General features: G+C 39.9%; 1 protein-coding gene across 5 annotated transcripts in view; it reads right to left on the bottom strand.

Moving 5' to 3' along the window:
• Positions 1-12,946, bottom strand: part of esrrga (estrogen-related receptor gamma a) — a 170,419-nt gene that overhangs the window by 62,777 nt on the left and 94,696 nt on the right. For 2 of the 5 annotated variants that reach the window (XM_084394316.1, XM_084394317.1), the window contains exon 1: positions 6,983-7,268. The exons of 1 other annotated variant lie outside the window; for it this stretch is intronic. In XM_084394316.1, the coding sequence (XP_084250442.1) occupies positions 6,983-7,038 (56 nt within the window). In that variant the 5' untranslated portion in view covers positions 7,039-7,268. Of the gene's footprint in view, positions 1-6,982; positions 7,269-12,946 lie in introns of those variants that run through there. 2 more of the 5 variants (XM_084394319.1, XM_084394320.1) reach the window with 2 other exon arrangements.

A 12,946-nucleotide genomic window follows, 5' to 3' on the forward strand; every position in this document is an offset into this window, starting at 1 on the left:
CACGGCCTGATACACTCCTGTTTCTCTCAACTCTTTTTAACGTGACTTTACACACAAACACACTACTGCACTCCCAATGCCAGCGGCATTAAATATCTGTCATTAAGTACTGGGATGCTCTCTAAAGCAGTGTGCTATTTTTTTTTTTTTTTTTATTCCCGACAGGCCATGCTGTATATAACAGGTCACATCAGCAGCAGACGAGGATGAAAATTACATCAAAAGCCAATAAACTCTTTGACTTTAGTGGCACAATATTAAACATCTGAAAAGAAATCAGAAAGGAAGGTTTGCATGTAAAATAGTACATTAACAATACAGTAAATGCATTTTCTAAACATATTTACATGCATTTCAAGAATATAAAATCTCTTTAGAAGAATAAGAGATCATCTTAAATGTTTAAATCAAAGTAAACAACACAACACATGAAAAACATGCACAGTAAGACATGCACATATACACGTACATATACAAACACACACATTTATCTCAGTCATTCTCTGAACACTTCCAGAAAACAAAAATATCTATTTCATCTTGAATGCTAAAGTACAGCTGATATTTCAGAACAGCATATGTGACAGAGCTATGTAAATTACATGGTAATCGTGGCCTCTGAGTATGTACAGTAAAATAGTTTATTCAAATATATGGAAATTAATTAGGGCAGGATTGCTGGATTGTTGAGCACAGTCAAAATGTTTCCTTAAATTTGAACATTTTTTACAGCATATCCCATTAATCATTTACTTACGTCTTAACTAACATTTACAATTTTTTATAAAATAAGGGGGGAAAAAGAAAAGAAACGAGAAAAGAAAAAAATAAATGAAAAAATAAATTAAATAAAAACAGACTTAATAATATTATTAATAATAATAATACACAACAAAAACAAAACAAAAATTGACATTGTCTGATAATCTCACCACGAAGTCACAATGAAAGCAGATCAATATTATGCTGCATACACTGAATTACCTGAGCTTTAATTCAAATTAATTCACATATTAATATTTCCTTTTAGTATGTGTTATTTTATTAATAATAATAATTAATTATAATAATAATAAAATTCTTATTAATAACATATATTATTATTATACAATTTCAGTAAGAACTAAAAGATAATTTTCAGAAATAACAGGATGGTAAACAATGAAAGCAAGAGTAACAACGAAAATGAAGTGTCACTTCAGATCAGTGGGAGAAACAGGCGCTTCTAGAGGAGAGAATGAATCTATAGGGATCTACCTGAGCCCATTTCACGCTACTGTCAAAACGCCTAAGTACTGCATCCATGCGGACAAGGATTAACACGCAGGACAATGAGCTGAATTAAGCCAAGAGTGTGTGTGTCTGCGTGTCTGTGTTGCAGCCATGCTCTGTGACTCACTCATGTGTTGCTATTCCATCTGTGAATAGTGGGGGTCTGATTGATTAGACAGGTGCCATTCTTTCTTATGCAGGAACGGCCACCCCATGCATGGTAAATGCCATGCCTATTTCTCTCTCTCCCTCCACTCATTCCTGACAGCTAACCTAGGCTGGTTACCTAGTACAAGAAGGTCCTCCAAACAGCTAAAACACACACGCACAATTAACCATTTACACATGCTTATAAACAAAAACAAATTTACAAATAATTTCTTTAGTAAAATGTTTAGCTACTAAATGCCACACAACTAGCGCTATCATGCCACAGATCCTTTAAACCGTGTCAGCAGGGATTCTTGTTATTGTACGTTGACGAGCACGTGATTTAACCTTTGGGGGTTGAAGGCTGAAGAACGGGACAGGTGGAATTAAATGCGGGCCTCGCACGCAGGGGCAGCACAGGCAGCGTGGACGGCCACACAGCAGATGGACTGTCAGCTTTAATATGCCTGGAAGCATGCGGATCTCTACGGGAATGCAGCCGTTCGCCGCGCAACAGGGGCTGGGAGCAGACGAGAACGGAGCTATGAAGCGCAAATACACCCGTCTGACACTTCACACAAACATACACAGATCTGCTCTTACATCCCGCAAAGTACGCCAAAAAATGTTGCTTTGATACCTGCACATACACGTGTGATGCAACTGCACATCTAACCCCGAGTTTAAAAAGTGCCACAGGCCACAGTCAGGTACATACATCCCCTTTCTGGAAAAATTACAGCACATAAGCAGATTTGTTCAGAAGCCTCCCATCATGGATCGCTTTGATAATCTACAGCAGGGCGAAATAACACTCGTTTGAATTAACTCAGACAAGCTTTTTCGCATTCTAGACGAAAAAAAGAAACAATAGCTTCTGTTTGCATAAGCGTTTCCAAGGGACACGTTTAAACAGGTTTTAAAAAGTCATGTTAAGCAAACACAGAAAGATAATGCACATAAATATGCTGAAGAAAATGACATAGATAGGCTTGATTTAGCGGCATTTGAATTTCTAATGAAGCACATTTCTCTAAGGATTTCATCATTCTGATTTATTTGTGGGAAGAATTGGCCTGAGGGTGAGCATATAGATATGAATACATCTTTGCGACATTTTTAAAAATCACTTTTTCTAAATATCCTGACTGAATTAATGCACTAAAATAATTCAAAGCGATGCAAAAAAAATTAGATAACAGAGAAATAAAATGATTTAAGTATCTGAACAGTGCTGAAGTTCAGCGATTCAAAGAGATGTTATAGTCCAGACCAGCCACCAGAAACGCTCTACAGCTGACTGCATGGAGTCAGGCCTTACACGGTACACATCATACTGATCTCATCACACACACACACACACACACACACACACACACACACACACACACACACACACACACACACACACACACACACACACACACACACACACACACACACACGTGATGTATGACAGGAGAAAGCGCAGAGAAATATTTCACTGTCATCCGTCACCCAGCTGGGCGATTCATTTCCCTTTCTCTGCTACCACCACCACAATTTCACAATTTCATTGAAGACCAATGGAGCTAAAAGAGATTCAAAAATCAGTCCGGATCTACACCACTAGAGCTGGAAAAACTTTACCCATCTGGAATTTGTAACATCCTGTACTTTCACACCTATGTATAGACACACACGATCATTAACAGACAAATGCAAATGCTCTTATCTCTGTACCATAAAAATTGCCATCCTGGTTTTCATCTTATATTCTACAGTAATTATCATTTTCTCCTATCACTTATATACTGTCCTAGTCTACTTCTAAAATAATTTTATACTATTATATTTTTTACAAACAAAACCACCACATAAAAGACACATTCATTTGTTGTAATGCATCTTCTGGTGAGAAATAACTAAACAGGAAGAGAAAACAGAATCAGAAAAGCTATCCGCATGCCGAGAGACAAACGGTGAGTCTGCTGGGAGCTGGTGGAAAACGCAGTGGCTAAAAGCACTATTTTTACACCCTTATCTAGCCCTCGTGGACCCTCCTGCTTCTGGAGTGACCACACTCCCTATTGACCTGCTGTAACTGTATCCTACAGGCTCTCAGCCGGCCCGCGCCTGCTCTGCCACTCTCTGGCACGCAGCAGGCCGAATCATTCGCAAAATAAAGACAGCAGCAAAGGGGAAATGAAGGTCTAAGAATTGTATTTGAAAAAAAGAATAAAGCACGAATGCATTAATCGCTAATGGCAGTGGGTTGTTTTTTGACGCACACGGGCGAGTCTCAGCTGGCGTGGGCCCTGTTAAAACCCTTATTCAACTTCTCGTAAAAAAAAAAAAAAAAATGCCGCACTGCATTCGGAAAATCCTGATGGATTGATGCATAAATCACACAAATTGACAACTGCATCATCAGGCTCCTGCGCGCACGGCCGGCCGTGTGTTTTCATGTGCACGGCACCTGCGTGCGACCGTTTCACACGAGTGTGTGCGTCCGTCCGACGGGCCACTTATTGCACTTTTCAACAAAAGGGCAAAAATATAGCTTCCCTTTTTTCCTTACAGCCCCCCCTCCGGCCTCTCTTTTCTCCTGAATGACAGGCCGCTGGAAGGGCCGGGAGGGAGGGGGGTTCTCTTTTAACTGGAGTTAATTACCCTTGGAATGCCTCAGACCCCTTCAAATAAGGGGAAGTGGCAATGCTCTGTCTCCAATAAGCAGGACAGCGTAAAGACAAAGAGTGTCCAGACAGTAATCGACAAGGGGCCACGGAAAGAGAAAGACATGCAGGACGAGCCACGACACCTCTCACACAGGGGAATGGGATGGAGCCAAATCAGGGCTGAACGGCAACAAAGGCCTCCCCGCACACACACACACGCCACACATGGCAGAATAAATAAATCTGCGCTGTGCATATTGACATCATTTGACAGATGAATTAAGTAAATGATTTTATAAGGAGATTAAATGGAATTTAATTTACACAATCTCTCTTTATTCCTGCTGATCCCAGCCTCTGGGGTTTCATTCGCTTCTCGTACGAGAGAGAGAGAGAGAGAGAGAGGGAGAGAGAGAGAGAGAGAGGGAGAGAAAGAGAAAGAGAGAGAGAGAGAAAGGGGAGTACGGACGAGTGGAAGGAAAACGCAAAATCAAGTTTTCTTCAAGGGCCACAGGGGGGGGGGTTTGGTGTTTTAAAATCATCCGCAAAAGCGACAAAAGGTTGAACACGCATGAGTGAACGCTCAGACACCTTCTGCACGATTCTGAGCTGAACTATTCAGCCCACTGCAGGCCAGCAGTGATTTTACACACATGACACCCGCACTTCCAGTGGACATTCACACTCTATTGCCTTTAAAAAGCTGACTGCTGGCTTCCGGTGAAATTAAAAAATGTCAAGCATTAAGCATTGATGTAATTTCCTTCCTCTCCTTTTTGCTTCAAAATGGTTTCTTATATATGTACATTCCAAAAAATTTTGTAAAGGTTTTGAGTAAAAATTCAAATGTGAACAATTATAAAAAGCATGCATGTAATTTTATGACAATCTTTTGAGAAGCTTCATGATTTTCTTCACGTAAATTTGGAAGTCTTATAAATGTCCTCATTCATTCGTTTGACAAAACTGAAAACACGCTGAACAATCAAAGTTGTACACAACATATGTGGAAAAACTGTCATTTTTCAAACAAATTATATAGTGTATAAAACAAATTTTAATTTATTAAAATCTATTTTTGGTTTAAAAAAAACTGTTTACAAAAATTCTAAAATTGTAAACAATTAACATTTAGAAATCCAAAATAATTTGATAAACTAATATCTAAATAATAATAGCAATAGTAATTATATTATTTAATCAAAAACACATCTCTAAAGATATAAACGTTATCATCATAATTAAGATAATCCAAAAAGACATTGAAACACGCTCCATAATATCTCCAACTGTGAATGTAAATATTAAAATGAGCGTGCAGATGGAAATGTACATGCAGACGGTGAGAGTCTGTAATTATGATAATAGCTAAACCAGCACTTGTTGTTATTACCATCATTAATATACTAATTAGAATCTCAGTAGTCAATTTGTGTTAAAATAAAGATCAAACAGCGAGCGAGCGCCAAATGGCTAAAAGGCTGTGAGGAACCGACACTCTTATCTCCGAATTTCCTTTCATGAGTCTGAATAATCCAGTCAATCTAATGATCCTGTGCAGGGTGTGTGCCAGCACATCCACACGACTGCTGTCATTCCAACAACATAGGATATTTCAAATCTCAAACTTCCCTAAATACACTGACTTTCACAACTACGCTAGCATATGTTCTTCAGGTGTGTTTATAAATCGCACAAGCGTTCAGGAGGAAGTTGAGCTGCTGGTGTGTTGTACTTTGCAGGACGGTGGCTGAAGGTTTAGGAGACCAGGATGGTTACCTGTTTGTGATCTTTCTGACCCTTCTCAGTCTCTATGTGTATTTTTTTTCTTTTCTTCATCCTGTAGGTGTTGTCAGTTCACAGCCTATTTTTCTTATCAGTATTCATATGCAGCACAGGGCAGAGGTTAATAGTTCTGTTGTTTCTTTAATCAAACTTGTACGTGCCCTTGTTCTGCTACATCACTATTTTGTCAGATTCAGAACGCAAAGATTGACGAAATAATGCACCTTTTTTACGAGCAGACATGATTTAAAGGTCTATAAAAGTTTCATTTTTAAATCGATTATTTTTTTTATTGTTTTATGAATTCATATTTTTTTCAAGACCCACTATGCATGTTGTTTTAACCGTCTCGCATAAAAATATAGAATTTTTAGCTTTTATCTCAGGTGATTTTATATAAGCATGATTTAGCCAAACAACTAAATAAAATAGCTGGTATTTAGAACAGAATAAAAGTCTAGAATAAAACCGTCAGCACAGTGCTTGACATCTAAATCAGTGTATTCACATTTCCTCGCTCTGTGCTGACAGAAGGGAGCAGGACAGGGATAAATATGAAGCTATGGAGCTGTTCTCTGTACGGGCTCCTGGACCGTCCGCTCGTGCCCCGCGCACTCAATCCCTCCCTCCTTCCCTTTCTCTCTCTCTCTCTCTCTCTCTCTGATCCAGCACACCGTCTTTAATACATTTAGCGGGCCACATGCTGTGCGACCGGTCTGCGATGCAAGCCGCCTAAGACCGTTTTCTCCCTTCCATCCCATGGCTTTCGTCTTTCCCTCCTCCCTCTGCACTCTCTCTCTCTCTCATGTTGTTTTCCGCCACACACTCCTAATGATTTACACAAAACACTCTCTGTCCTGTCAAAGCGGACACAGATTGCTGTAATAGTGGATAAGCCGTCAGCTACCGGCACGACGTAAGTACGCACTCACAGCTCCAGACGCTACCTGACAGCAAAAACAACCTTGACAAGGAGGACTACAGTGACCACATGCACACATAAACACACAAACAAACAAACACAAACACACTGCCAGGACAGGAACTACAGACAAAACAAACAGTCTAGCCAGATACATAACTATAAGTAGAAGTACGAGGAAGGAAAATGTACCTACTGTTGATCGGAGTGCAGGGAAAAACACTCAGGGAGCGAAAGTTCTACCGAATCCATGTGCGCTCTGCGATCATCGTTTGAGCAAACCTCTTCTATAAATTAAAGTTTTCTCTCTCTCACTCTGGCTTCTCTGTCTCCGCTCCTCTTTCTCTCTCTCTCTCTCTCTGTACCTCCTCCTCTTCTCTCTCCCTTCCGTGACTGAGCAGTGCAATTAACAGGACCGTTCTCCCGGTGACAGCCTATAGGCACAGCCAGTTGGGACCAAAAGCTCTTGCACTCTTCTAATCAAGGACTTAAAGCCACGATTGCTGCTCATTAATATGAAGCAGGGCTTTGCATATGCAGTCCCCCCGGCCCTCCCGCATGCCAGATTGGTGGCTTCCCAGCCAATTGGAGTGAGACAGGGTAGTGTCTGCGCCCACAGAGAGACAGAGCAGGGAGAGAGGGGAGGGGAAAGACAAAGAGCAAGCGAGAGAGAGAGAGAGAGAGAGAGAGAGAGAGGAGGGAGGGGGAGTGGTGTAATGAGAGGGAAAGTGGGGGTGAGAGAGGGTTTAAAGAAGCAGCCCGCGTCTCTCCCTCAGCAATGCTTATCGGCTCGCGCTGTCAAGTGCGGAGATAAAACCGCTCACTTTGTTGATACAAAACATTGTGAATGAAGCCGCTTGCCGTTAGCTCTGCATCCGCCCGTCGTTTGTTTCTTCCTTACACCTGCATGTAGAACATTAAAAAAAATGTAAACATACAAACAATCAGTGAGTTTGAATTTAAAAGCAGTGTTTTTTTCTGCTATAAGAAAAAAATTATTTTTGTTTTCGGGTTGCGAATACTGGCGTGCACTTTTAGAAAGTGGAAACAGGGAAATTGGAAGCAATACAGTCCTAAAAACCGTAGCAATCAACCGCAACATCATAACAGCGGCCCATCAGAGCAAATGTGGAAGTGAGGGAGTGGACACACGCTACCGTGACCACATCACTGACAGATACAGCGAGGAAAGGCTGAGGAAAGATCAAAGGCACCCCTTTGTTCTAGAATGATTGAGCCACATTTGCGGGGCATCCAGGCTGCCGGCACGCGCGGTTCGCAAGTACGTGTGTATGTTTACACGTGTGTCACCGGCTCGCTGCATTTCCAGCAGCAGCAGGGAAGATATTGCTGGCATCTCAGCACACCGCAATTCCCCACTGATAAGAAAATTCAGGTGCCGCACCGGCCCACAAACCATTGTGCCTGCCCCACCACGCCGCCACAGAAATTGCATCTGACCGTCTTTCATATTTCAAACTTGTGGGGATTTTGGAGGCAGACATCTCTTTAAAATGCTTCCCTCGGGTCTGTGAAACTAAACTAAACCTGTTCCCAGGACCTCACATACAAAACTAGTACCAGTTTAATACTGTTAATAAACATGAAGTAATTTATCCTTCAACATTTCAAAAATCCTTATAATTAAAAAAATTTAAATAAAATAATAATAATAATAATAATAATAATAATTCACAAAGCAGTCAAACTTTTAACAAATTATAAATTGTAATAATATTTTTAAATAAAGAAATCAGGTACTGACTTTGTCATTTCATTACTTAAAACAAAGAAAATATTTAATGAAGAAATAACTCAATATTTGCATGTAGTTGTTTATCTTTGCTATTTTCAACAATCCTTATCATTCTAAAAATATTATTATTATTTTCATTAATATTTAAATTTCAGTAGTCATTGTCATTTCATTGCTTAAAACATATTCATAAAACATCTATATTAAAAAAATAATAATAATAATTAATAATAATAACCAAAAAAAAAAAAAAACACATCTGTACAAACATCTATTAAGGCTCAGGTAGGCAGCAGGTGCGTTGTGTAGAGTAAGATATATCGAATGAGAGATGCACATCAACAATAAAGAGGCGCAGATCAATGCAACGCACACATCACTGGAAACTAATATCTTTCGGGGAAATAAGATCTACTTCTAAACTGCACAAAGAAAGAAAAAGCTTGATATGGCACATATAGACACAACTGAGTGAAATTCAGGCTTTTCCCTTTGAATAACAGATGGGCAGGAAAAAGAAAAGGAAATGCGTTTGAACGATCAGAATCGCATAGCTTTGTTTCCAGAGAAATGTAAAAGACTGCAAGAAGATTATTTTTATTACATGGGAGTCTTCTGCCATTGCTGAAGGACGCTCTGGGTCTAACAAAGGAGTTCGAAATAACACTACTGTTTTCGCGCACACACACACTCACACTTCGAAAGTTACATTTGTTTAATTTATTCATCTGTCTGCTTTTAAACAATGTACAGTCTCTGCAATCTTTGCACCACAAAAACAAGGCACATGATTAAAAAATACTAAAGCAGCGGTTTCAAAGCGCTGTGTGTAAACGACAGGCAGCCGACTGCCATTTGAAACTGTTTTAATTGCACTGTGACAAACGGAAATGAAGAGGATGAGGGGAACGGGAACTGCCGTAATGTTTGAATGCAGATAGGAGGGATACCTGTGTTCACTCGGGTCCCATGAGACCAACAAACGTTCCTCATATTGAGTTCCACGTAGATCAAATGCTGAGCGCAGGAGCTAACAGACAAAACTTATCTGCTCATACCTGAGGAACTAAGATGCACACTGAGACTGTCGAAAAGGAAAAAGAGGAAATCAAATAGATGGCCACATTAAAAATGTATGGTCTTGCTTTAAAAGCATGTAGAGAAAAAGGTTAAAGTGAATCAAACCTGAATCAAAGCAAAGCAAATGTTCATACTAGCAGACACAGTGTTTTTTTTTTTTTTTGTGCACATGCGATGTGCTTTTTTCATTTGGGCTTCACAGCAGGGGTGCAGTGTTGTGTCCGGACGTATTGATTCAATTACAGTGGCCCGGCTGCTTTTGACAAACCCCCCTTTAGGTCACATTTCCATATCTGTGCTGAATGGACAGCCATTCCCCCAAACACTGGCCACGTGGGGCTGGAAAGATCCAAATCATCACTCCAGACTTCTGTCACCCCCTCTACATACAACAAAAATTGAGGTAAATCTGACTTTGATAGCAAGATGCTAACAACATTAAGTTTAAGCATGACAACAATGCGCTCTTAGCCCCATAAAGTTATTCAGAATCGAGCCTGGCTTCGCTACTACACGCTGCCATTAACAGCCTTTAATCCCTGCTGCCCCGCTGAATACATTTGAACTTAAGTATGCACGACTAGTCTGCGCTGATTGAAGCGGCTGTCGATACGTGTCAATAGCTGCCCATCTTTTTCATTAGCAGTTTTAGCACAGCGCCTCTGCATCCATTGTTCCGACGGTGTGTGTTTTACAACGAGCCACGTCTCGCTTTCAAACCGAATCCCGTTCTGCCACAAGAGACGGACGAGCATTCAATTCACAAGCCGGCAGATTGAAAGACGAGCTCTGAGATGTAAAAACAAAACGCATTAGGCACTAGCAAGGACGGGTGTGCAAAGTCTCAAAAAGGATATGAAAAGACTCCAGTCTGGCTTTTGTAAGCGTTTGTGCGTGTGTATGTGGGCGTGAGAGCATGTGTGTGTTTTTTATTTGTGTGTGTGAAATGTTAAAGACAGGGATGACCCTTTTGGTCACTGGCTGTTGACATGTGGCTAAGAATTATCAGGGCTAGCTTGGCAGAGCATCAATCATGGCAGTCAATAGGGGAGGGCAAGTTCACTTAGGTCACATGTCAGCCGACCAGCCGCCGAGCATACAGTCAATGCTCCCGCCGCTGGAGTTGTTTAAAATCAACTTGTCAAAAATTGGGCTGTAATAAATTCAAGAGGCAGGATGCTTATTTGTAGCCACTCGGGTCAGTACAGGGCGTCTCAGAGTGAAAGATTTTCAGCTGAGCAGAGAACTGTACTACAAAAAAAAAAAAAAAACGCAGCATAAATCTAATGTTTTTATATTCATGTTCATTTAAAAAGAGAGTAATAGGTAATAATAACATATTTATACATATATATATATATTTTTTTTTTATTAAGTATTACATATACATATATAGCTTGTGTTTTTACTTTTTTTTTGTGATGAATAATGTCTGACTGATTGTGTATTTGTGTGATAGACATGAAAAATGTGGAAGCACCGTTTAAGTCACCACGTGACAACTTACACTTGCATAGATTCCTAAACGTGCTGTTATCAAGCAAAGCTTCAAATCAAAAAAGTATTCTTCTAATATCTGCTTCTGCTTCCTCAAACTCAGAAACTCAATGTCCCTCGCAAGAGAAAATAGACTGAAAAGTGTGTGTGTTTGTGCCTGTCATATGAGAGTGCTGCAGTGCTCTTGTATTGCGTCTTGATGGGGACACAAAGGCAGGTTGGCAGCTGTGTGCCGGGAGAGCCCTTCAGTCTGCAGTTCAGCAGTGGTCAACAGAGGGAGCTACTGGCTGTGCGGTGGTCAGCGTGTGTGACAGTGTGTGTGTGCGTGTGCGGTTTGTCTGATGAGCGGAGAGCTCATCTGTGTGTATGTGTGTTTGTCCTCTGTTGTTTTACCCCAGCGCTGTCACAGAATGGATATATTTATGGCTGCCACTGTGGTCTGAATTGCCTTGTCATACAAGTACTTGAAGGAATATTTTAGGGCTCAGAATTAAGATGGGAAAATATTCATTTAAATGCATAGTAACAATATGGAATTCTACTAATATTATGATTATATTAACTGTACTAGATTATATTAAAGTCAAACAATAAATAAAATTGTACATTTTAGACAGATTTTTCCACTGATTCTGCCCTTTTAAGTCAAACCTTATATAATCAAACTCATAATAATTTTGAAGTTAATTAGTAAATAATTTGGCAAAATTGTAAGATACCATGATTTTATTACAGTTGAGACAATAAAAATATCTATTTCAAATAAATACAATATAGGAATTTGTTTTAGCCATCAAAAATTTCTTAAGAATGGAAATGTTTAACAGCAAATCTGATTAATATATCATTTATTTATGCAATAGAAATTACAGATATCAATAATATTTCCAAAATTTCCAAATTATCATAAACTGCCTTTTCAGTTATAATATGAATTTAATTTCACCAAATTAACTAAAAAAAGTTATATGATGTTTCAAATATGCATTTCATTTCAAGTGTAACGAGACAATGTTGTCAAACCCCTTTCTTTCACTCCATACCACACACACACACACACACACACACACACACACACACACACACACACACACACACACACACACACACACACACACACACACACACACACACACACACACACACACACACGTATAAGAGGACATTCCATAGATATGATGATTTTATATTGTACAAACTGTGTATTGTATCCCCTACCATCACAGAAAACTTCTGCATTTTTACATTTTCACTTAGTATGATTTATAAGCTGATTTCCTCATGGGGACTAAAAATTCATGAATACCTGAACCACAAACACAGACACAGACACAGACACACACAGACACAGACACAGACACAGACACAGACACAGACACAGACACAGACACAGACACAGACACAGACACACAGACACAGACACAGACACAGACACAGACACAGACACACACACACACACACACACACACACACACACACACACACACACACACACACACACACACACACACACACACACACACACAAGCAATTGTCAATCCCAGGGCACCAAAAGGTTGGTTTAAATAACTGCTACGGCACCACTTTCAAAAGACTTGGGTAGGTGAGTAAAACTGCCCTATGAAACAACTGTTATGAAGGCGAAAGCAATACAAGGTTAATATGGTAGCGAATCAGTGAATATCTAAGTAATCTAATGGTCTATCAGCAGGTACAATTGTCACATGAAGGAAAGTGCCAATTTCAAAGCCCCCCTGCTTGGCAGGGTGATAACAGGCTAGCGGGGGCTCCAGGGACAGCGGCAAGCCCAATGTGGAGCATTTGCTA

Source organism: Rutilus rutilus, assembly GCF_951802725.1.
Source record: "Rutilus rutilus genome assembly, chromosome: 21".
Lineage (NCBI taxonomy): Eukaryota > Metazoa > Chordata > Actinopteri > Cypriniformes > Leuciscidae > Rutilus > Rutilus rutilus.